The 26091-nt window shown below is 41.1% G+C and overlaps 2 protein-coding genes across 4 annotated transcripts in view; one reads left to right on the top strand and one right to left on the bottom strand.

Moving 5' to 3' along the window:
- jmjd1cb (jumonji domain containing 1Cb) overlaps window positions 1-9741 on the bottom strand; it is a 140696-nt gene extending 130955 nt beyond the window's left edge. For all 3 annotated transcript variants that reach the window (XM_078279518.1, XM_078279519.1, XM_078279520.1), the window contains exon 1: window positions 9340-9741. In XM_078279518.1, the coding sequence (XP_078135644.1) occupies window positions 9340-9495 (156 nt within the window). In that variant the 5' untranslated portion in view covers window positions 9496-9741. The remainder of the gene's footprint in view (window positions 1-9339) is intronic.
- An 11796-nt stretch (window positions 9742-21537) lies between these two features.
- The window catches only part of reep3b (receptor accessory protein 3b), a 52542-nt gene continuing 47988 nt past the window's right edge, over window positions 21538-26091 (top strand). Inside the window, exon 1 of the mRNA XM_078278570.1 lies at window positions 21538-21915. Coding sequence (XP_078134696.1) covers window positions 21884-21915 — 32 coding nt within the window. The 5' untranslated portion in view covers window positions 21538-21883. The remainder of the gene's footprint in view (window positions 21916-26091) is intronic.

Raw genomic sequence — 26091 nt, 5'->3', positions numbered from 1 at the left:
CATCTAGCATAAAAGTTACAGTATGTGAGTGGAAGTATATACCGTCATTGACCTTTACAATTAAAAGGTGATTCCAACCATGAAAGGCAAGAAGAGAGCTCAGTCTAAAAAAAGAAAACATTGTGCATATTTGTAATGATTTTCTGCACAACCGAACAATAGTCACTTATATTCCTTACTGCAAAAACAGATCTAATATACTATAAACCCTGTTAGTCAGGCAAAAGACAAAACAACAGCATAGCATATTTGAACAAAAGAACGAGAAAGAATTGAAAAATAATTTATTTTATCCTTGGGACTTCATAAAGGCGGTGTGGTTATGTTTACAATGCCTGGTAATACCCATTACCCAGTTAGTCCAATGGATGTGAAAGCACATCCTGGGGCAGGACAGGGGAGATCAGGAGCAGACAGGAAATGAGAGAACAGGTCAGAGTGGACTGAAACAGGACAGGACAGGGAGAACAGGACAACAGAGAATACAACCAGACAGGACAGCCGAGAGGGAAACAACAGAAAAGGACAGGGACTGGGCTAAAGCTAAGGGGGATTAGTAGCTATGACACAGCTCAGACAATCTAAGGCTTCGTTCAGACTGCCAGCCCAAATGAAGAAGTGTTTTTTCCAAATAAATAAATGAAAAGTATGTTGAAATTGGTAATGCTTACCCTCCCCGTACCAAAAACTTACCGAACTGAACCGAAAACCCCCAAACCGTGTAACGTTACTTGAGCCGTGCTTTAACGCTTTAATTTCCCCTCCGGTTGACATTTCAGGAACACAGTTAATCCCAAACGGTATTTTTCTTACAGAGGAACAACAAATGTGACGAAATGAAGCGAAAACCGTAACCCCAGAACCGTGATACAAACCGAACCGTTCCACCCCGGATAGGATTGGGCATCGAGAAACAGTTTCAACTTGGAATAGTTTCAAAAATTACGATTCCAGTGGAATGGTTTATGGTTTTATTGGAATCATTCGGAAAATTTGGTTTCGAATCCAATCTGTTCCAAATTTTACATGCGAAGGTTTTGGTTTCTGTAGCGGCCACCGTACTTCCAGGCACTTGTTGTGTTGCAGCCATGGAGCACAGTAAGATGCATTCTAGTGAGGCATTATTTTATGTTGAAAAAGTCTGATAAAACTGTAAATCACCACTGAATCAAAACAAAATGTTCCCTTTTATCTGTGAAATAAACATTTGACCCATTTCAACTCCACCCCTCAAAGAACCAGAATCGAAAGGTGTAGGAATTGGAATCAAACCGATTCCCAACCCTAACCCCTAGCCTGTTGTCATTCATCCCGTTGTAGTGTCCCACTGGCACAGAATGAATTGATGCTGACAAGATTAAGTGTACTACATTTCAGTGTCAACTGGTGTCAGTGGAGTCTGCAGACAGACAGGTAGGGCAACATTCCATCGGCGCCGGCTTTCTCCAACAAGGTAAGTAACGATTACAGGTTCACCTCAGGGGGCGGAAAGCAAGACACTTTAGTCAGCCTGTGTCCCAATCCCAGAAATAAGCAAAATATAAAACAGCAGTAGATGAGATCTCGTCTTCTACTCGGAAGAAAAGATACAGCCAAACTAGATGGACACACATGAACTACAGTTGCTCGATCCATTTGGAAGATGTTCCAAACTGAACAAGCACAACCTCTTCATTACTGGCTACACCAAAATAGCTTCCCTCACATTCTTTGGTAAAAGAGTGTCGTTAGAGGGCCGGGACAGTATTCCCTGACAGCAGTGTTCGAAAAATACACATGACAGCTCTGGGTCCAAGATACGACCTGGACTGACATGGTTCACATTCATTCAATGGAGCTTAGCAAAGGACATTTATAAAAAGTAGGACTTAGTGGTAGTAGTTCAATGGTGGTTTTAACCATATACTAGAGGCTGTCCATCCCAACAAGAGTACACATTTGGAAGAAATACCAAATATCTGTAAATGTTAGACAGAAAGTGCCAGTTTCAGTCTAAATATCTCAATAGTGGGCTTCACAACCAACCATTTATCAGCTCCTCAAACCACCAGCTATCTCAAATGAAGGACGCATTGGTGTGATGGAGAACCAGGTGCAGTAAAACAAGCTGAGGTTTTTTTCCATATACAGGACACAGACACGGTTAGTCTGGGCTGTTTTCTCGCTGAATGTTTTACTACAAAGACTATCTTTTTACTGTTGAGGAGAACCAACATACAGTTCAGCATAGTTAGCACTTGTAATGCCTCTCTTTTATCAGTGATGATTATCACATACAGTATCAGTGTTCAATCTGGCAAAGACATCCAACAGTTTCTGTTTTGTTCAGTGTGCACTGACATCATTTCAGGCTGTAAAAGATAACTTACTGTAATCTCCTTATCTCCTCAGACATCAGCATTAACCCTTGCTACACCTGAGTGAAAGGACCACTTGCATCCAGCATTAAAAGTACTGGTCTTACGATTTTTGTCGTCAGATTTCACCTAAATTCTAAACACAAATCATCTAAAAATTTGCTGACTGTATGTATCTGACTGGACTGAAATCCATTCTTGAGTGCTTGCTTTCTCAAACTTAAAATTCTCGTTGCAAAGGGAAAACTGAGGTCATGAGATACAGTCAGTTTACGTGAGGCCAGTTTAATACTGTTTTGTGTTCAGAATTGTCATAAATTAAGGTATTGTGTATTGATTTAAACATTTCCCCTATAAAGTATATGGAAGATAAGCTGTAGAATTACCCATTAAGTCAAAATGTAAGACCAACAAAGACCACAATCTTTCTACAACTGAGATCCAGTAGGTGGTCAGTGTGAAACATTTTACAATCCTCTGGTGCTTGGCAGTTAGTTATTTTGGTTCTGATCAAGTTCCATGGGTGTTCTTTTGTCAGTTTTCTAAATAGATATAATGTATTTTTAGCCTTATATGCCTCTAAAATACAAATTCCATCGGAGCCTTGTGATGAGAATATAAGTAGTGTTGCACAGTACGCCATTCAGGTCTGACATGGTCCTGCAGGAAACCACAGCAGCTGTCGAGTAGTAGAGCCTAATGTATTCCCAGGGTTATCTGGGAAGCCTGCAAGCCTATAGGAGACTTTATGCCAGCCGTATGTAGCAGTGTGTGTGTGTGTGTGTGTGTGTGTGTGTGTGTGTGTGTGTGTGTGTGTGTGAGAGTGTGTGTGTGTGTGTGAGAGTGTGTGTGTGTGTGTGTTTTTTTTTAAAGAGATGGGGGAGGGGTACAGCCAGCAATCCAGCCAGCCCGTCCTGGCTTCAGATTACATTTTGTTTCCTTAGGCACCAGAAAACAAACCACTAACACTCTGAGTATCCAGTTACTGCGCTGCCCAAACACCACATAACCTGGACATAGCAGTACTGCAGCTTACTGTGCAAATATCAACTTGATAAATAAAGACACATCATGACAACATAGACTACTTTCATTTGCCACTGAAATTCATTATAACAGCTTCTGTAATAATGAACAAGCAACTGAGCGTGTGACGAGTGTCTGTAGTCACAAAGACATACTGCACTGTGAACCATTAGATACATAAACATTAAAACATACCTGAAGGTTACTCAGTGAAAATAAACCTCCCTGTAAATGCATTTGGTCAATGCATTATGTATCTAGTCCTGTTGATATGTCTATAACCCCTTTCACCAAGCCTGTTCAAGGTGGGAATGTTGTGCCGTTATTCCGCCACGCCGTTCTGTATGAAAGGTATGGACACTAAAATCACATACTGGGGCAACATCATGCTGGCGTTGTTTGGTTCACTGTAAAAAAAGCAAAGTCTACTTAATGGCAGATCTTCTTTACAGCAGTATTGTGGAATCTGTGTAAAAGAGGCTTACGTTAAGGCTGACTGTACAAGAGCAATAAACCACCATATTCTCATATACTTAATGCAGTACAATGTCAATCCTCATTGTTCTTCGCATTTCTAGGTATAATAGAAGTGCCTCCACTCACTATTGTGAACATCAGGGATGTTAATGATCCGTTAACTGACATCAAGAATTTTGACTGATTAATACTATCAGTTAAAACAATATTATTAAAACAAAAATAAAAAAGGAAATAAAATATGTTTTTTGTATTGTAAAAGAAAATTAGCCTGTACAATATATTTCTTAACTGCTAGTCATCTTGTTAATATTACCGTTGCACTAGCGAGTTGCGTTTTAAGCTCCTGCTATGCTCATGGCTCTCTGCAGGACAGTGCTCACAGCGGAGAGCTACGTGACGCATAAAACTATATCGATGAGGACCGGCGGGTTGAATCGTCCGTCCCGCACACAGAGTATGCCATGGAAGACACACAGCTGAGAACCTCGCAGGTGGACATGGTGGAGACGGGCTCTGACATATGCTCCACGGACAGCAGCGGAACTGTGTCGGTCGCACGGATGGGCAAGCGGTTTTAGGAAAGGGGCTGCATATGCCCACGACAATGCAAGCGAAATTGTGGCTGTGCGACCGGTACTGTACAGGTCTGCGGCTGTCCACAGATGCGGAGCAGAGAATGTATGCCGAGCGTCCTAGACGGCTGAACTGGGACTCTGTTGCCTGCTTGTGGGTTTATGATTGATTGATGAGAGTCGAATATCAGTCATCCCTAGTGAACACTAAATTCACAATATCACAATTTGCCCTGCAAATAGTTAAAAGGTAATGTCCATTCTCTAGTGGAACAAATGGAATAGCCAAATCCATGTGATGGTACATCTGTAACGGCCCTTCTGAAGCATCTATGTTAGAAGGTAAAAGCCTCTCTCCTGCCATGTTTACTCTCTGCGTCTCTAGTTCGTATTTGTACTCTAAACAATGCTGCTATTCACGACCCAAAACACATTCACACACAGCTTAATCAAGTTCCTAAGCTGGCTGAAGTGCAGCACTGCAACAACTACTGTATGCATGGATTCTGTATGTGGAAGGTTCTTCCCCGGTCACAGCCTGTCATTTTCTGCTGATTAGCCACACAGAGATGAACCTCAGGGCACAACCCTAAAAACAAACTAGCAGCACCGCTACTGTACACGCACACACACACACACACAGACACACAGACACACACCCACACACTCGGTGGACTGTAATGGAAAACAAAGGCTCCTATAGGCAATGACCAGGCTGCCCTGCTCTTTCCATTCATTGTGAATCCAGATGAGTGTGGCAGTTTTATGCCAGGGTTCTGCTGCTGAGCTGTTTTTCAGCTTGTGTCCCTCAAGTCCCACCAAAAACCAAGTGTCTGTGAGGGGATTACAATGCTGTTCAGATGCTCCGTAGTTCCCTCTGTGGGTCACTGCTGCACAGATTCTCAGCTCTCTTGTCTATCAGTCTCTGTTGTTGCCATTTTAACTCTGTCATGTAGTTTTCTGTTTTCAGTGTGAGACTGTCCCTGCAGTGCCAATACTGGGCCACTGTATAGGAATTTACAATGCCATTAATGGAGTAGTATATTTTAATATTTGGGGGCTTATTCTGAACTTTTTCTAATGCCAGGACCCAAAAGAGAAATGTATTCTTCTTCCTTAAGAGCTGAGCTAATTGAATGCATTGTCCTGTTTATCAGGTAAAGAGCACTCAAACAATGAGAAACCAAACAACTGAATGACTTGCTAAATGAACTAATAAATATTAGTGGTAACATTTAGCTCAAATGTACAGTCAACAAAACTGGTCTCTAAACCTTACATACTATTTGTTCAATATCTTTAATAAGCAGCATGAACATATAAAATAAAATAAAAAACAGAACTGAGCCTCAACCCACTGTTGCATAATATCAGAGATACATTATATCATATTTGCTAATTGGTTATGAGCTCATTGTGTAATGTGGACTAAGGGTTAGACTATAAGGCAGTGCATTTATGGCTTGCTACTGAGCACATAGAATATCGCAAAATAATAAATGGTTGATTTGTATAAACAGTTAAGCAGCCCACAGTTATTACTCCAGTGACTCTGTATAACATCCACTGCAATTACTGCCATTATATATCCTATACACAGAACTGGCTTTAAAGAAATTTAGCAAACTGCATCAATAATACTAACATTATTTTCATTGTTTAGCCCAGATTGGCTCTAAGCCAGTCAAACTGGTTAAATCTACTGCTACCCTAACCACAAATACACCATTTAATATGTTAAATTATCTGACATAATAATTATTTTCTCAATTAATTCATTCATTATTTGGTTCATAAAACGTCCAAAAATAGTGAAATCTGCTTATCACAGATACACACATTATCTCACAGAGCCCAAAGTGCCGAGCTAATTAAACATATTGTAGGTTTACCAGGTGGAGAGCACTCAGCAAACGAGACCTCAAATGGTTTGTGAGTTAATAACTGCAGGACATCTTCAAACTGCTTGTATGGACCGACGGTCTAAACCTCTCAAATAATCAGTTCACTATCATTTCAGACAAGGAGGAGCAAATACTTCTCACGTTTCTTTTAATCAAGGGTTGTAAAAGACTTAGGTGCACTTATTTTGCAAGGGGGGCTTAGGGGTCCTCGCTCAAGGAAATTTAACGTTTTTCAATTTAAAAAAAAATGCAATTTTACATCATTTTGGACCATTATTATTACCATATCTGTGACTAAAACATTGGAAAAGCTAGAGCAGATAATAGATGAATAACACTCAAAAAGCTTAAAGACAAAACTTGCTAAAGAAGTCCACGGTTTGGGTGCTGCACCTAAGTCTTACAACAGCAGGGAAAACCCTGTAATCTGATGATCAATTGACTGCTTCAGCTCTATATTAAAAGGTTTCAATATTTCAGAACAGCCTGTTGAGTTAAATGTGTATACCCAAGAATTGAAATGTTATTGTCTTAAAAAGCTATACCAACCAGTGGGATGGATAACCCTTGATCTAGCCGAACAGATTTTATATATTTGGTGCTTAATGGCTGGTTGTCTGAGACTGATCTCTACATCTATTTATATTCATACATATTCATTTATATAGACTGTTTTTGTAAATTGCATTATTTTTCCACCAAGATAATAGCTATGAACCAATAAGTGGGGATCCGTTGCTAACCCAGTATACTCCTGCACTCAAGGGTGTAACTTTGGTTTGAGAAATGGGGGGACACAAAACAATAATTAAGTTGACCATATTGATAAATAACGACAGAAAGAATAGTACTAAACTATGCATAAGAAAAAGATGTCTTACTTTCTTTATTGCTTAAAATAGGGGGCAATCACCAAGACTTATAAATGAAATAATAACAAACTAATTTGAAAGTGGGGGGGGACGCAAACGGGATTTTGAATATCCACAGTGGAAATTATGCCCTAGCCTGCACTACTGGCCTATCTGACCACGTACACTTGACAAAAGGCCTGACAGCTTGGCTTGACACACTTCTTCTAATCTAATCTCCAATCCTTCTCCACTGTATTCACTCAGCTAGTTAAGCCCCTTGCTAATGAGAATGTGCCCCATTGTGTGGAATTAAACCAGAACACTACTCATGGCCTAAATCACATCACACACAAGGACCAATTCTACAACGGAATCAGGAAACTGAGAGCATGTTTGTTGTGCGTAACAAGTACATGCACTATGCTGCGTAGATGACGGAGCATGCAATTACACATGAGAGAACTGTTTAGCTTTGACACTGTGTGGAATGGAATTATGTCACCTCACTGTTCCTGTCAAAAATAGAAAGACAACTTTGACATAAACGCATTAGTGAAGTGCAGAATAACCTAGAGCTATGAAGCAGTGAAACCTGGAATGTATCTACATCTCATTAAAGCACCATGAGTAGTCAATGACATGTGAAACTAAGAAGGACCTGTGACATGTATGCTGGCCTAAATGTATTATTTAAAATAGCCTACACATATGAACACAAGAACTGAACTACCACCGATGACTCTCAAATTAAATCCCAGAAAAATATAACCCTAAAAGAGACCTATAACCATAATATGATAGTAATCGATAGGAGTAATATCTGAATAACTTATGGTCTTCACGAAATAGCACATATGTACACTATATAATCAAATCAGAACAGTGTTGGGGTTTGGCCAGTAATCTGCAGAGGGGCAGATAGAAGGATTCTGTGAACAAAAGAAACGGGGAACAGGCACACTGTACAGTGAGGCAGAACTATGTATTTGCCAGCCAAGGGCTTGTCAGGGCAAATATTTCATTGTTTGCTGGTTTTGGCATGTTTACCCATTATGAAAAGCTCTTTTTAAGGAGGGAGGAAATGCAGACCAATATATTGCCCATATTTTTTATCAGACTCCCTGCCTGCCTACTGACTGCATTAAGAAAGCAATTATTACACCTCATACAGGATATACGCCTGCTCCTGAAAAGCTCCACAAGTGACAACATGGAGTTGTCTTAAAATTGTAGACAATATTTTACATGAATACAAACTGCCTATTGTTCAGCCTGCAGCAAGCCAGTTTTGTGTTTTTACAAGTCCCAGCATTCCTGCCTCCCTGTCCAAGTCGGAGGCGTTGTTGTCCGCCAGAAAAATACGGGCAGAGGGGGCTTTATGGTCGTTTATCACGCTCAAATAATGTGGATTGTGACCAATAACCACGAGATTATATGGATTAGCTCAACGTGAAGGCAATAACGCGGGGTAAATCTAGAAAGCTAACCATACCTCCGTCAGCTGATTTGCACTATACAGCAGATTATAGCATTTAGTTGCTCGGGACTCAAATTCCTATACATGCGTTTAGAAATGTAGCCGCTCTCAGGGGATAAGACGACATCAGTTCAAATTCCAGGTGTTGCTTGTTGATAAATGGATTCTTTTTAAATTAACGCTTTACATTATCCCTTATGACTTGAAGGCAGTGTAACGTTACCTGTATGGAGCCCACTGTGGTTGAACCATTCTTTGCACTTACTAAATATGAAAACAGGGAGGCTTGTCTTAGCCACAGTAGGCTAAATGATTTACAAATGAAAGAAGTCTGAAGATTTTTAAGTAAATAAGCAGTGTCTGGACCAGAGCGAGCTGCTTGCTTTCCATAACCCCCTACTGGTAGTCTGCCTCCCAAGCTAAGTGGCCGAAATAACTAGACAAACTTATACACGCAACAATGATAAATATTTTGGCCAAACAATGTTAATACCAGCGGTATACTCATAGGTCCAAAGAGCCATAATAACTAAGAGAAAGCCACAACATAATTTTCGCCTGGCAAGCCTACAACATTGCCTCGCTGGCTAGCTACCAACCACAGAGATTTTCCCATTTGCTTTGCATGTAACAAACCAAAGATGAGGACAAAGTCAGCGTTTCCCTTACCGTCAGGTCGGGATTGTCGCTGTCACGATGATTAACGGCTCGTATGACCCCGGACCTCCACGGCCACCGACCGAAGTCGCCGATTTCAGGCGGCTCGTCCCCGCTGACACAGAGGAACCGCTTCCCGACCAGCTCCGGGCGAGCCTCGACTGCCATGGCCCTATGCTGGTCAAAACCCCCCCTCGAAAAAACTTCCCAACAACGACGCCCTTACAGACCTGTCATTTACGACATTAAACTAGTTCTAAAGAATCCAACAATAAAAAGAAAATAAAAAAGGAAAATATATAGTAACTAAACGCTGAAAACCCGACCCGGGGGATTTAAATGTGTAGCAGTCTCCACCCGCTCAAGCGTCAGTCTCTTTTCTCTCAGCATAAAAAAACGGTGGAACACTGAACCGCATCACCGCTGCCATCCATACTTGTGCTTCTCCGCTGGATCCCAAGGCATTCACAGGCCGCAGCACGGTTGTGTCCCTCCGCTCAATTGAACCCTATCGGTACTATTTTCGCAAAACTACTCCTAGAACTGCTCGGAACCTACTTGTAGATCTGCCACGACTACTGTTAACAGCAATTGAAGACAACTTCTGCTTATATTACGACTGCAGTAGCACTATTACCACTATTGTTCGTTATAGTGCTACTGCTGGTAATGCTATCCCACTATAATTGGGGAGCGTGTACCGATCGACATAAAAATTAAGGGTTTATTGCTGGAGTCCTGTTGTTTCGAATTATTAAACTTCACTATGCTACTATTTCATTTTACTACTAATGTTAAATAAATACTTGGCAGTTTAAATTTTTTTCGAAGTCTCTATTTTGGAGTTTTCCACTGTAACACACAAAGCGTCCTTCTTTTCTTCTGTTTGGCCTTTATTTTAAAATGTACAAATAAACATGAACATATTGCTGATTAACCGTCTTTTTCAGACAGTTGAGGCAGCGAATGACACGGACTAGGTCATTGGAGCCGCCTGTTTCTATTAAACCTCCATGTAGCCTATATGTAGGCACACACACACACACACACACACACACACACACACACACACACACACACACACACACACACACACACACACACACACACACACACACCACCACCACCACCACCACCACCACCACCCTGAGCATCATTACAACACTTCACACCACAGGACTAAAACTGGATTCATGTTTCCCATACTGTTAATAAGGATATGTGCAATAACTCTTTATAGCGTGCAATAACATATTTCTAAGGTGTAAATAGCATTTGGCACAATGTACAAAATGCAGCTTATTTATATTACTTATTTATTATTTTATTATTAAATGGAGATGGCTGGGGTACAGGGGCAAAAGTCTCAGGAGTCAGGTGAGGGTGACAGCCATGTAGGCTATAATCATAGGCTAGGAAAAAATTTAAGTCATGCTGATAACTGCGGCCGTTGTAAGTTACAATTCCACAACAGAACTATGGCAGCATGGTTTTACTTATGAATTCAACTATATATATATATATATATATATTTTATAATTTACACGTTACTTTAACAGAAGGGGGGAATGTATAAGGCATGTGGTATGTTTTACTTATAATTGCAACATGTAACACAGTATCTCTGCATTTGTGTTGTGTGTACACAGGGCACCTATGCAAAAGAGAGTTAACAATCCTCATTGGACCACCTTGTGCAAATAACAGTTGCATTAATGAAATGAATGAATAATTTACAAGTAAATAAGTGTGGGAGTAGATATAGCAAAAAGAAAAAGAAACATTTAAAACATGGTGTAAACAGTGGAAAAGGACCATGCAAGCATGTCCTATTTACTATAAATCACATATGCAATATACATATACAAGACTCTGGACCACCACTGAGACAAAGACTCTCACATACTATATATCCTGAACTTTTGCACATCCCTCAACATTTTTGTACATCCCGCACTAAACCTTACTTGCCGTACCATTCCTCAAGGGTCCATTGGCCCACTGTTGTTTTCAATAGACATGCTATTCCTCTCAGCCAGATGATTTAGAACCTTGGTGTCTCCCACCACTGTTATAACACGCAGTTATATGTCCCTCAGTAATCCAGTAACTTCATAATCTATTTGTGTCTATCTATTAGTGGTATTACATGTTGGATGTCGCAAATATTTCTAAAAAGTAATGATGAGACATCTGACAGTCTTTGTCTTTCCAGTCTAAAACTATTATGCAGGTTATTATAGTAATATTTGTAACAGATCTCTGTTTTGATGTTCAAGTAAAGAATGCAGAGATGCTTCTTTCAGCTCAAGAAAGTTTCCAAAGTCAGGTCATTCTTGTCTCCTACTGATTTACATAAGGTCATACATGCATTTATTTGTAATGCACTTTATGTCAGTTATGGCTGCCCTCACTAACTCCAACTGGTGCAGAACGCTGCTGCTCGAATATTAACAGGTGCCAAGAAAATCACATGACTCCTGCGCTAGCCAACTTACACTGGCTACCTGTTCCATATTGATTTTAAAATTCTACTGATCACTTTTGAAGCATTAAATGGCCTTGCTCCAAATTATATCAAGAATTTATTGACCCAACTATGCCTGGGCATGTGCTTAGATCAGTGGATGTGGCTCTGCTGGTTATAAGGTTATAGTTATATTGGTTATAAAGGGACCAGGCCTTTGCTGTTAGAGCTCCTAGACTGTGGAACTCTTTGCTAATTTAAATCAGACAGGCTACATCATTAGCACCTTTTAAATATATTCTTAAAACTTTGGTTTATAGGAAAGCATTCATGAATATTTAATATGTTTCGTGTTGTTTTTTTTATCATCCCACTCCTGCCATTTTGCATTCTTTATTTTATCCCCTTGTTTTATGGTCCCTGGTTGTTGTTTTTATTTGTCGTTGTTTTATCTGCTGATTTTTTTAAAGCAAAAGAAAAGTGTTATATATTATCGTCCATCATTCCATGTATTATAATCTATTTTACACCTCTTTAATCTTGCTCTTTTGTAGACTTAGACTTCGACTTCTCTTTATTGATCCTTTCGGGATGACTTCCGCAAGGAAATTAGACTTCCAGCAGCAGATTTTAGCAGCTTACAAAACACTCTTTAAATAAAGAGGTATAAAAAAATACAGTATAGAAAAAAATACAGTATAAGAATAACAATGACAATAAACTTTTAGCTAAATATTTTTTACAAAAAGTAAACAAACAGTAAACAATAATAAACTACAGATAAATAAAGATAAATATATAGATATATAGGACTATGTATGTTATTGTGTTATTATTACAGTTAAATAAATGACATTTAGCATAAATTAGCAGTTAAGAGCAGTTAGAGTGTCCAGGTATGTATGTGAGTAGATTATTAAGTTATTGCACAGTGAATGAGTGAGTGGCTACCACTCCTTCCCTTCCTTCCTGTTCTGTTCTGTCCTCTACCCTATTTCCTCCTCCCCCCGAGTGAGGAGTTGTAAAATATGATGGCATGAGGGACAAAGGAGTTCTTGAGTCTGTTGGTCCATCATTTGGGAAGGAGCAGCCTTCCACTGAACAGGCTCCTCTGGTTGCTGATGACGGTGTGCAGGGGGTGGTTGGCATTGTCAGTAATGTCCAGCAGTTTGTCCAGTGTCCTCCTCTCTGCCACCGTCACCAGTGAGTCCAGCTTCATGCAGACCACAGAGCCGGCCCGCCTGATCAGTTTATCCAGTCTGGAGGTGTCCTTCTTGGATATGCTGCCCCCCCCAGCACACCACAGTGTAGAAGAGGACACTGGTAACCACAGACTGGTAAAACAACAGACCGCAGTCTCCTCAGGAAGTACAACCTGCTTTGTGTCTTTCTGTGCAGGTGGCTGGTGTGTGTTGTCCAGTTCAGTTTATTGTCCAGCCACAGGCCGAGGTATTTGTATGATTGAACAGCCTCCACCTCAGCTCCCTCTAGCAGGACTGGTCGCGATCTTGGTCTTGGTCTGGACCTCCCAAAGTCAACGACCTGCTCCTTCGTCTTAGAGGTGTTGAACTGTAGGCAGTTAGTGCGACACCAGAGAGCAAAATCCCCCACCAGACTCCGATACTCCTCCTCTCTGTCACCCCTGATACACCCAACGATGGCTGTGTCATCGGCGTACTTCTGTATGTGACACAGCTCCGAGTTGTTACAGAAGTCCGAGGTATACAGGGTGAAGAGAAGAGGAGCCAGCACTGTGCCCTGGGGGGCTCCAGTGCTGCTTACCACAGTGTCAGACATGGTGTCCTTCAGCCTGACGTACTGTGGCCTGTCAGTGAGGTAATCCTTGATCCAGTTTACCAGATAGGGGTCCACTCCCATCTTGTTCAGTTTGTCTAGGGGTATAGGGGGCCGGATGGTATTGAAGGCACTGGAGAAGTCCAAGAAAAGGATCCTCACTGTGCCGCTTCCCTTATCCAGATGGGAGTGGACTCGGTGTAGCATGTAGAGGATGGCATCCTCCACACCAACATTTGGCTGGTACACAAACTGCAGCCGGTCCTGGGCGTGTTGTACCTGAGGTCTGAGGAGGCTGAGGAAGAGCCGCTCCAACGTCTTCATCAGGTGTGAAGTGAGTGTATGTGTATGTGTTGTATGTGAACATTGCATTCAGAATTTTAAATGGAACTGGTATGATTGGTCTCTTTCTTTCAGTGTGGATTTACCAGTTTACTAGTTTCCATTGTCATGCTCCTTTACAGCATCAGACACAGAGAGAGAGAGAATTAGTGAAGAGGAGAATAAGGCAGAGGAACAGAGGGGACAAAAAAGAGGGAAGGTTTGTGTGTGTTCGGTGTGCATGTGGCTCTATGGAGGATTGCACGCTTGTGTGCTTCTGCTTGTGTGTGTGTGTGTGTGTGTGTGTGTGTGTGTGTGTGTGTGTGTGTGCAGAGTGTAGGGATCTTAAGGACAGTATAGAGGTTTGTGTGTGTAGAAAGCAAACAGCCTGGAGCAACCTCCAGGGTGGGTTGCAAGAGGGAACGAGAAAGAAAGAGAGAGAAGGAATGATTGAGGAAGAAAAGCAGGGGAAGATGAGTAGAGAAACAGTAAAAGAGGAAAGATGCTGAAGAAAAACAGTCACCCTAAATGCACATGAGACAAAAGAACCAATACAAAGTAGAAAAAGCAAAGGGTAGACAGTTGTGGGTCATAGTGGTGGAATAAGAAATGTAACTATTGAAAGGAAAAACACCATAACTGTGAAGAAGTGAGATAAACATATTTCTTGTTTTATAACATATTGTGTGATGTTAATTGAACAGGTGTAAAGTTATTTTTTGACTAGTCTCACATTGCCAGCCTCCACAGTGCTGTAGTATGGTCTGGCTACACTGCTTATCTAGGGGGAAACACTCTGGCTTGTTTGTACTTCTTCAAACCAATCACAACCATTCTGGGTGGCGCTTAGCCCCGGATGCAGCGATGGTGCCCTTGCAAAGTGGATAGTGGAGATAGTGGAAGGGGAGGGCCATCCAGCACGTGAGTCAGGCTTTAGGGAGTGTTAATTTGAAACTTTAGAACATGAGTACGTTCAAAAGTAGTTTTAGCCGTGCAACAGAAAACTCCGATTGGACAGATAGTCTAGCTAGCTGTCTGGATTTACCCTGCAGAGATCTGAGGAGCAGTTAACCATAGTCCTCACAAATCCACCAGAGGTTAGAATGCCATCATTGGATATTGAAGTTCATAAATAAGTATTTTGGCATGGCTGGCCGAGTGGCACCAAATCCATAGTATAGAAGGGGATTTAATTCTTGCATGTTTTGTTGTGCATGATCAAAAAAACATTTTTGACAAAACGCACCCTGACTAGGACAATGTTAACACACAGATATAAATTTACCCTGTGCAGTGAAAACGAGGGCAATGACACAAGTTGAAAACTTGAGTGAATAATTTTGGTCAGCTAATGTCTACTCTGTACAGTCACTACGTTTGTGGTGGATCAACAGACTACAAAACGGTCTGATGGTCAAATTTGTAAGCGTGAGGTGACAATTAAAGCAGCTCTTAGGCTAAAAGTAACACACCTGCACCAATTTCCATTGGCATTGTATCATTTATAAACAAACGGGTTGTACCATCAGAACTATTTTAAGGATGATTTTACCACAAAAAGATCTACACGTGTGAAAGAAGAGCTGCTATAGATAAATATGTTCCTGTGGAAGGCTTTGAAGCTCCTGTTTAGCCGCCAGAGGGGATAAGTGTTTGCCTAAGATATTGTGAAACCGCCCTTTAAATAACTGCTTTCAAATAAGCAGATGGGACAAAAGGTCAAAGAGAGATTCTGGCCTGATTTTAATTTGCATTCCCACCATTCACGAGGTACCTAGTCTATATCAATGACGCTTCATTTCCGGGATTGTTCAGGTGCCGCCGGAAATTCCACTGGATGTCCCTAATTTTCGATGTCCGTCCCCTTCCTCTTCCTTTGTGTTGGCGTTCTAACCTCTGGTGGATTTGTGAGGACTATGGTTAACTGCTCCTCAGATCTCTGCAGGGTAAATCCAGACAGCTAGCTAGACTATCTGTCCAATCGGAGTTTTCTGTTGCACGACTAAAACTACTTTTGAACGTACACATGTTCCACCAAAACAAGTTCCTTCCTGAGACTATTTAGCAGAGGCAGCATTGTTCTGTACAGTGCTTAGTGCCGCCCAAGACGATTGTGATTGGTTTAAAGAAATAACCAATAATAAATACCAATAAACCCATAAACATGTTTTTCTCCCATCCAGGAATGCTGTGTGGACTAGCCAGACCCTCCTGAGCAGCGCTGTGGAGGATGGTCTGGCAATGCGAGACTACAAGGTACCTAATCATAATATCACAGGACAGTGTGTGAGTGCAAGTATGTCATCTGGGTGGGGGGAGTACTAGAAGGGAAATACTAAACCAAAACACTGGAGCACCCTCACATAGCAACGTCCGAAATGAGAAGCATAAAAACAAGGCATAAAATCAAAGGTCCCATGGCATGAAAATGTCACTTTGTGAGGTTTATGGGGGAACTCATATTAATGAGTGCCTGCCTATGGTCCCCCAGTGGCTAGAAATGGTGATAGGTGTAAACTGAGCCCTGGGTATCCTGCTCCGCCTTTGAGAAAATGAAAGCTCAGATGGGCCGATCTGGAATCTTCCCTTTATGATGTCATAAGGGGAAAGGTTACCCCCCCTTTCTCTGCTTTGCCCACCGCCCACAGATGCCCAGAGAATTTGGCCCGCTCATGAGGAAATTGAGCTACAACCGCAGCCGCAAGCTGGTCAAGGCCACACCCCCACCCTCCACCTTGCCCCCCCTTCTCTCCTCCTCAATAGCATTTAAAGCTACAGACACAGAAATGGCACATCCTAAGGAAAGCTCATTGTGGGACTGGCTCTAGTGGCTGTAATTCTGCACCAAGGCTGAATTTCGGGAAAGAGACTTCAGATACAGTATTAGGGGACCACTAAGGTCTATATAAAAGAGACTTCAGATACAGTATTAGGGGACCACTAAGGTCTATATAAAAGAGACTTCAGATACAGTATTAGGGGACCACTAAGGTCTATATAAAAGAGACTTCAGATACAGTATTAGGGGACCACTAAGGCCTATATAAAAGAGACATCAGATACAATATTAGGGGACCACTAAGGCCTATATAAAAGAGACATCAGATACAATATTAGGGGACCACTAAGGCCTATATAAAAGAGACTTCAGATACAGTATTAGGGGACCACTAAGGTCTATATAAAAGAGACTTCAGATACAGTATTAGGGGACCACTAAGGCCTATATAAAAGAGACTTCAGATACAGTATTAGGGGACCACTAAGGCCTATATAAAAGAGACTTCAGATACAGTATTAGGGGACCACTAAGGCCTATATAAAAGAGACTTCAGATACAGTATTAGGGGACCACTAAGGTCTATATAAAAGAGACTTCAGATACAGTATTATGGGACCACTAAGGTCTATATAAAAGCATCCAAAAAGCAGCATGTCATAGGACCTTTAACAACTGGAATAAAATGTAAAGCCCCTGACACACCAACCCGATAATCGGCCGTCAGACAGTCTGGCGAGGTTGGTGACTCAAGTCTGTTCGGTGTGTTCCGTGCCGTCGTCCATCGGAGGAGCTGTTGGCCTTCATTTTGGCTGACCTGAGTTGCTGGGTCAGAGGGCGGGCAGTCGGACTCACTCCACCAATCTGGAGTGGAGTGCTAACCCGGAAATAACGAGCGGGATGAGTGATGAACGCCTCTCAAAGTCTGATGAAAATCTTTTAAACTGACCTTTGTCGATCTGAAATGAAGACAGATTCAGCAACTACTATTTTCATAAAATAAGAGATCGTATTTCGAACAAGCCGCCATTACTATCGGCTGGAGAAGCCAGACCCACGTGACGCGTTCATCATTTCCGGTTTTCATTTTTTGTATTACGTCTCGTGCCCGCGCAGAATGTACGCTCAAGACGGCGTCGCTTCGGTGTGTTCTGAGGCACGTTTTGGACCTCGGGGAGACTGATCAGTCCGACTGCCTTTTCTGTATATCTCTTGATGAAGTGAGTGATGAATGTAATATTTTTGAAACAGTTATTTTTGAAACAGTTATTTTTGAAACAGTTATTAATGTCACATTGTATATATATATATATATATATATATATATATATATATATAACTGAATATTGATGAACTGCATGATTTAATGCCCTTAAGCAGCAACAATGACATACGTCACAGACTTTGTTTTTATCAATGGTTGATATTCAGTTATGTCTCTGCTCAGTTTGATTTATTTGCAAATATGTATGTTTCTGACTGGATTTTGCACAGTATTGTGAGGTAAGCAGTGGAACAGCTGAATGCTCGGTGTAGAGGTGTTTTCTGTTCAGCTGTGATCCTGATGCTGATGCTGACCCAGACAGGCAGTGTGACCATAGAGGCTCCACTGGGAATCTCCCTCACACTGCTGCACACTGCAGCAGCCACCTTCATGAATAACAAGTAGCTATGAACGCAACCCCCCCTCTTCTCTCCCATACACACACATACTCATCATATGTACACAAAACATGCACATAGCCGCATGTGGCCACAAACATGCACATCTGCAAATATATAAAGGCACAAGCTCATAGCTGCACACATACAAGCTCACACACACGTTTATGTGCTCAGATATCACTATCTACACACACAGATCGACATGCACACACAAAGAGATAGGCATGCTGAAGCTCACAGATGGGGATTGTGTCTGCCAAGTGCTGTGTATGGAAAACTGTAATGAATATGATTACGACCTAAAGACTGGAGGGGTTTACGTAATGAGCAAGAGAAGGACAGTCCACTGCATTTGCATTTCAGGTATCCAGTCGGTTGTCTTTTCCAAAGCCACTTAACCTCAAGTACAACATGAGAATAAATAAAATCATTTCTTTCTCAACCATCTTCTCTTGTAGTATTTTGCTGTTGCTTCAGTAACGTTTCCCTACTGTAAAAAATCTTAAAATATTACACATTTTGTCCTTTGAATCTTGGGTTGCATGTTGCTGGGGTGGCTGTGGCTTGTAAGTCACCCCTCAACCACAAGATCAGCAGTTCGATCCCAGGCTCCCAGATGCTGTATGTATAACTGTCCACTGCTCCTAATACGTAGGATGCAGTGATTGCATTTTACTACATTGTACTCAGGGCTTTAAATTGACACCCGCCAACCCGCCAAAAATGATCTTTGGCGGGTAACATTAAAAGTTACTAGCCAATTTGGCCGGGGATGAATGAAGCAAAGCGTCTGTTTAAAGGCCCGGACACACCGAGCCGATAATCGGCCGTTGGACAGTCTGGCGAGGTCGGTGACTCGAGTCTGTTCGGTGTGTTCCGTGCCGTCGTCCGTCCGAGGGGCCGTCGGCCTTCATTTTGGCAGATTTGACATGTATAATCAGCAGGGCGGGTACTGCCGGCAGTCGGACTACAATGACCCATCTGATTAGTAGAGAGCTAAGCCGGAAACAGGGAGTGTGATGAGCGTGACTAGAGTCTCTCAAAATCTGACAAAAATCTTTTAAACTGACCTTTGTCGATCTGAAATGAAGACAGATTCAGCAACTGCACGGCCTGTTTCTCTCTTAAAATGTTTTCAGAAACACGTTTCAGTGAACTATTTTAGTCCAATATGAGATCGGATTCTGAACAAGACGCCATGACAGTCTGTCTTTGAATTTCTGGAGAAACCAGACCCACATGACTCGTTCGTCCAATCAGCTGCCGGTTTTCATTTTTGGGCAACAATACAGATTAGCGCCGCCTGCTGTTATGGAGATGTAGTACGTCTCGTCTCTTTGGTGTGTTCCGAGGCACTTTTTGACCAATTTGGGGAGACTGATCAGTCCAACTGCCTTTTCCGCCGACTTATGGCCGTCGGCTCTGCCTTTAAGCGGCCGGCTGCAGAATTGATGCGAAAAGTCAGTGTTTCCAGATTGGTCTGTTTTCCGCCAAGAAAGTTGGGAAGTTTAGCGTGTCTTTGGCTTGAAAATGTAATCTTTATCTGGCAACACTGCTTGTGGTACTAATCCTACATTTCCCAACACTATGTCGTGACGTGTCAGACAACCGCTAGCTACGTGCCTAGCAATTACGAGCTACGCTGAAATGGAGAAGACAAACGGGTCGAAACAAAACAACCCAGAGGAGCAGAAATTGAAAGTTAGTTAGGAAAAAAACAAATGCGGCTGGTGGAAAATCTGATTGGCTGGTAACTAAAAAAATCTACTAGCCATGTTGGCTGGTAATCAAAAAAGTTAATTTAAAGCCCTGATTGTTCAGTCAGTTTTTTTTTTTTAATAGAGCAATCTATAAATGTCAACAATATGGTGAGTTTAGAGAATAAATATGAATCTCAGATCTAGTACGTATGTCTGTGTAAAAAATATGCATCATAAATAGTTAAAAGCAGTTACACACCGGGCCGATAATACTACACTAAAATAGTTTCGGTGAACTATTTTAGTACAATATGAGATCGTATTCTGAATGAGTTGCCAGTAACGGCCATTCCAAAAATCCAAAATCCGGAAGCAGCAGCCAGATCCATGTGACACGTTCGTCCAATCAGCTGCCGGTTTTCATTTTTGGGCGACAATACAGATTAGTGCCGCCTGCTGTTATGGAGACGTATTACGTCTCGTCTCTTCGGTGTGTTCTGAGGAACTTTTTTGACCAACTCGGGGAGACTGATCAGTCCCACTGGCTTTACTGCCAACGGTCGGCGTCTGGTTGGTGTGTAACGGCCTTAATATGCTTTAATATGCCATTCATGCACAATGCATATGGAAACACTTAGGATTTTGGTTATGGGCTGAGAACATTCATGAACCTGTGTTTTACATTTATTTGGTCTCTTGAAGAACCTTGCTCTTCAAAATTCAAATAGGAAGGACTCACTTGTGTGCACATTTTACATCTGTGATATGTTGTTCCTCTTGGTTCTCTAAGGATTACATAACAGAATTGAATTAAAATTAGAAAGTGTTTTTCTGCATAGCAAATACACTGACTCTTTATTTTTGGTCCATTATATATGTCTATTTTTGTACACAGACTCCCATGGATCAGTATGACTTACCCTACAGACTGGCATTACCTGACACGATATATTTTTCCGTCGTTGAAGGGCGCGCTTGTTTAAGTTCACATTGCGCCACTTACGGGCTATTTTATACAGTCTATTGCTTACAGGCGGACGCACTTCCTTTGGTTGACATGCTCTTTATGTAATATGCAATAAAATAACGTTACATATACGTTTTAATAATGTGCAGAGCAAGCAGAGCTGTTATTAAGACTGAACCTGCCTATACTGAGTGCTGCACTAGAACATAACACTAAGTCACCGTCCAATTCCGTGCAAGGAAAATGCGTCCCTGGATGTATAATAAGAACTGTCCCCGACAACAACGCATGGAAAAACCCACCAAACCACTTCATTGCTTCTCTCACCCATTGGTTAAAATTCGCCACGATTTATAAACCCACCAATCAGAGCATAGTTCGCTGAGTTTGAAATTCCACCGCTTCTGTCAAACACTCAAGTCACATGTGCAAATGTAGGCAACCAATGATAGTTTGTGGTTGTTGTAAACAGACTGAACTCGCCAATAGTATGTTCGGGAGGTTGTTCTTTTCCTGTTGACGTCAGTGGCTATCTGAGCACAGTTGTGTTGCCAGGATCTGGGGAGTAAAGGAGGAAACCTGAGGGATGAGAGATTGCCACAAAACAACAGGAATCATATTGGATAGATATTCCATCGCTTAGCTATGGCTACAAAAACAGAACAGTGAGATCGGACGTTTGTTTTTTCTGACATGTTGGTTGACGGATGTACAGCGAGATAGCTATCTGGTCCTGAATTCGCTCATCGAAGTTTTGGCTGAAGAAGTTTAGCTAACGTTACAGCGGTACGGCTAGCCATTAACGTTATCACCTGGTTGTCTTCTACCACTTGACACAGCCCTAAACAACAAAGACAGAAAACATGGTGTCCTGGATGATTTCGAGAAGCGTTGTGTAAGTACCAAGACAATTGAGAGTACTGAAAGTGAAATAAAATTGTCCTTTTTGGCTCATGGAGAAAGAAATAGGGGCAGCTGATGGGATTGAAGTTGTTAGCTAGCTAGCTAGCTAGCTCGGCTAACTTATTAACGTTACCGTCCTTGGGCTAAGTTATGACCTTAGTCTTTCAGTGCAGAAACTTTATCAACATTAAACGACATCATTTGGGTTAGCAAACAGTTACCAGACGCCACTAACACACACAGTTGTTTATTTTGTAAAATAAATAGTTAGCTAACGTTAGCTAGCCTAGTGCTACTGAGACAATAAAGCTAACGTTAATGCTACCATCTTGTTTATGAATCCTGCCCATGCACACTGCTGTTGAGTCAGCCGTAACAGTATGTACCTTTCTTATGTATGTATCGGTGAGGTGGAACATTTCAAGTTAATCTGTGAAGGAGTGTCAGGTACAGCTGTCATCTTAAAGATATTATTAGCCGGCCCTTCCCAATTTGACATGGCAACCATAACACAGTAGGCACACAAGAAGAAAGGCGAATTTAACCCCATTATACGGATTAGTTGACTTTGCATGGATTTGTTTGGTTACTGGAGTTATTAATTGTCACATCACTGGAATCCCTCCTGAATAAAGCAGAAGGCACAGATTAATATAAATAGATTCATATAACACTGGAGATGTTTCATTTTAAGTAAAAATGTCACTTTTGGAGTTTTGACCCAACAGCATACCTTTTTTCTCATTCTCTTTCTATCTCTCGCCCATTCTCCCTTTGTCTTTCTCTGCCTGTACATCCAGTACATCCAGTAGTTGTATAACTTGGTATTTTAGAGGATAGGAATGTGGTGGAAATGACAAAAGGGTGTGGAGGGAAAAAAAACAACCCCAAAGCCTCTCCTTCTTTCTCTATGCAACTTTCAAACACAAGGAAATTAGCATTTTAGCCTTTCATGCCTGTGGGCCCTTCTTGTCATAACCTGTCCATAACTTTGTCTACTCTCCTACCTCGAAATGCTGTATTTTGCACAATTAAACAACAGAATATACCACAGTCCATTAACGATGGATTCAACCCATTGTTGGTTTCCAATTTTCAGTCCAGTATTTGGCCAGGGACATATTTGTATTAGTGGGCCTCTTTGCTTAGACCATTATGTTTGAAGAGTAACAGTGACTATAAGTTTCGAGAGCTAACATTCAGCTTTAATTCAGTTGTATTAGGGCCAGAATTAAAATGATCATATTTGGTGTCAAATCGTTTGCCATGAATGACTAGCTGATGTTACAACCCACAGATATCTGCAAAGCAAATTTGGTTACATACTGATTATGAGATAATTCTGTGGTTATGTTCAATTTTACCCCTAACTGAACTTTGACATCTGAAGCTCGGTAATGGTATGCAGCGCTGAGTCTGCTATGAATTTATCTAGACAGGCTAAAACTTATCTGGAAGTATACTCGCCTAGATTCTGTTCTCTGGATCTTGGGTTTTGTATCTCTGGTGGGTGCCCTTTGCCCATGTCAGGAGTGTTTATACATTTTCTTTTTCAGTGGCTTGCTACTGCTACAGTGTAGCTGCCAACTCGTAATGTTGAAATTATGTGATGACAGTTTTTCTTGGATTAGTCATTTAATGATTTATTGTTTCTGTTAACCTCGTTAACAGAATTTGCGTAACTGACTCAAATCCATTTAGTGAAGGGCGAACTGAAACTTGTGAAGTGTTTTAATGTATTCACTATAATTAAAGAAAACCAGAACAACCAGAAAAGCAGAAAAACACGCTCGGCAGACCCTCACAACATTCTAAACAGGCTTCTTTCTTTTCTAGTGTTTCTCTCACCCTTTCTACCTCTACACATCTATCCAACAACCAGTTAAATTGCCTAGTCATGCAACAGTTAAAAACACTTTTTTCAACTGCTGATTTTTAACCCAGCACTCCATGACCAACTATTTTTAGGCGGCAAGCCTGCACGGAATGGTTCTGGGATATGTATCTCTCCTAGTCCACCTCTTTCTCTTTGTTACGGCCTCCTTTTTTTAGTGTTGACAAAAACACTTGAGTCGTCTGCCCAGGACTAACAGCCATGAAAAACTCTGATATTCTTCCCTAAGTTGTGGACCTCTATGGTGGTAATTATCACATAGCACAGCAGTGTTCTTATTTTGAGAAATGTAGCAGCACAATTAAAACAAGCACAGGAGGCAAACACGATCATGAGCTCCTCTTGAGTGTAGTGTGATTTGATGCAGGATCCCCTGGAGCTCTATGGTATTATTGGAAGTGTGTATTTATTGTCAGGCTATGGTATAAGATTGCACCAAATTGCGCAGGTGTTTGATACTTGAGTAATTGGAAAAGACCTGTCTGCTCATGAGTGGGAATGTATTGACTTTTTAATCGGCACTGGTTGTATTCTCCAGTTTGAACGTTGTGTACAATCTGCCTGCTGCAGCCTGCTGGTACCTCTAGGCAGCAGAGTGAAGAACAAGCCTTTAAGGATCAGTAGGATGCATGTCTGTTTTATATTTATCACTGTTAATATGATATAACATAATATGCGTATATAGTACGGCTGCACTATATATATATATATATATATATATATATCTCATTGCAATATCAACTGGCTCAATATACACATTGTGAAAGGCTGCGACATATTGCGACACAAAACAGATTTTTTTGTGTTAGTTGAAAGAAAATATCAGAAGGAAACTGCACTTTAAAATGTAACTGTCTTTCTTTTTTTAGTGGTTAGCTTTTATATTCAATATAATGTTCAATTTGTCCATGAAAGAATGTTGAAACTGATTTTACTTTTATATGTTTTAAATTCAACAAGCAATTTGTTGTATTGTAGAAGAATACTGAAAGCAGCAGAAATGCAGAACTGAGCACATTTTAAGATCTGTTTATGTGTCGCGAGTAATATCGTTATCGCAATACTCAACAACATTATCGCATATCGCACATTTTCCTCATATCGTGCAGCCCTAGTACATAGCCAAACAATAGGATAACTTATTAGAGGTGTGAGGAGATCTCGTCCCACGAGACGTGACGAAATTTCTCTTCGAGGTAAAAAAGTGTCTAGCGATATCAGTACGCAAGTGCAGAGCAGCAGCCAGCATGAGTCTGACTTTGAGAAGATCTCCCGCCCCTTCTCAAAGTTGACTCAGAGTTAAGTTTTGCAGAGCGATAGCGGAAGAAAAAAAACCCAGCGTTAGAATGTTAGAGAGTACCGTCTCTCTCTCTCTCTCTCTCTCTCTCTCTCTCTCTCGCTCCCCCTGTTGTCTACGGCTGCAATTAATAAAATGCAGAGGAGGAGAAAAGAGCATCTGTCTTCACAAAAATCATCTGTTGAGTGTTTGATGGTCATTTATTTGAGCTTTAGAACGTAATCACTGTGAAACAATAGTAAAATAAGCTTTATTTCTCTCTGTCTACTGTACAATGACAAGTCCAAGTACAAAACATTTGGTCTCAACTACTGCCAGAACACTTAGTTACGTTGTAACCTTGGTTCTCTGAGTGAAGAGAACCAATACTCTCTCCACCATACATATGGAATAAGTAACAGTTTAACTGTTAGTTATACAGGAGAGAAGCCAGTCATTTGAGTTTATGGCAAAACATTTCAGTTTTTCATTTTGTGATTTCCGATTGAATGAAGGACTATTTTTCTTCTCTTACTTCTTCATAGAAGTTTTCTTTAAAATAGTGTAAGAATCTCGTCTTGATCTCGTGAACCCAATCTCGTGACTCGTCTCCTCACAACCCTATAACTTTGACAGTGTTTTCCCTCGGTTTGTGGAAGACTTAGGTGCACTTATTTGGCGGAAGGATTTAGGGGTCATCCATCAAGAAAATGTGATGTTTTCCAATAAAAAAATATATGCAATTTGACATAATTTTGGAGCGTTATCATTACCATATCTGTCTCTAAAACGTTGTAAAAGCTAGAGAAGATAATAAATAATACTAGAAAAGCTTGAAGACAAAACTAGATTTGAGGAAAGTCATTTAGTTAGTTTTATGCTTCGTTTTGATTATCTTACATTCATTTGGCTTAGGTGGTGCCCAAATGGACATGGGTGCTGCACCCAAGCCTTATAATGGCAGGGAAAACTCTGACTTATAGTATATTTGAAATATG

The sequence above is a fragment of the Sander vitreus genome, chromosome 21 (genome assembly GCF_031162955.1).
Source record: "Sander vitreus isolate 19-12246 chromosome 21, sanVit1, whole genome shotgun sequence".
Taxonomy (NCBI): Eukaryota; Metazoa; Chordata; class Actinopteri; order Perciformes; family Percidae; genus Sander; species Sander vitreus.
This window is presented reverse-complemented; position numbering and strand designations above follow the sequence as displayed.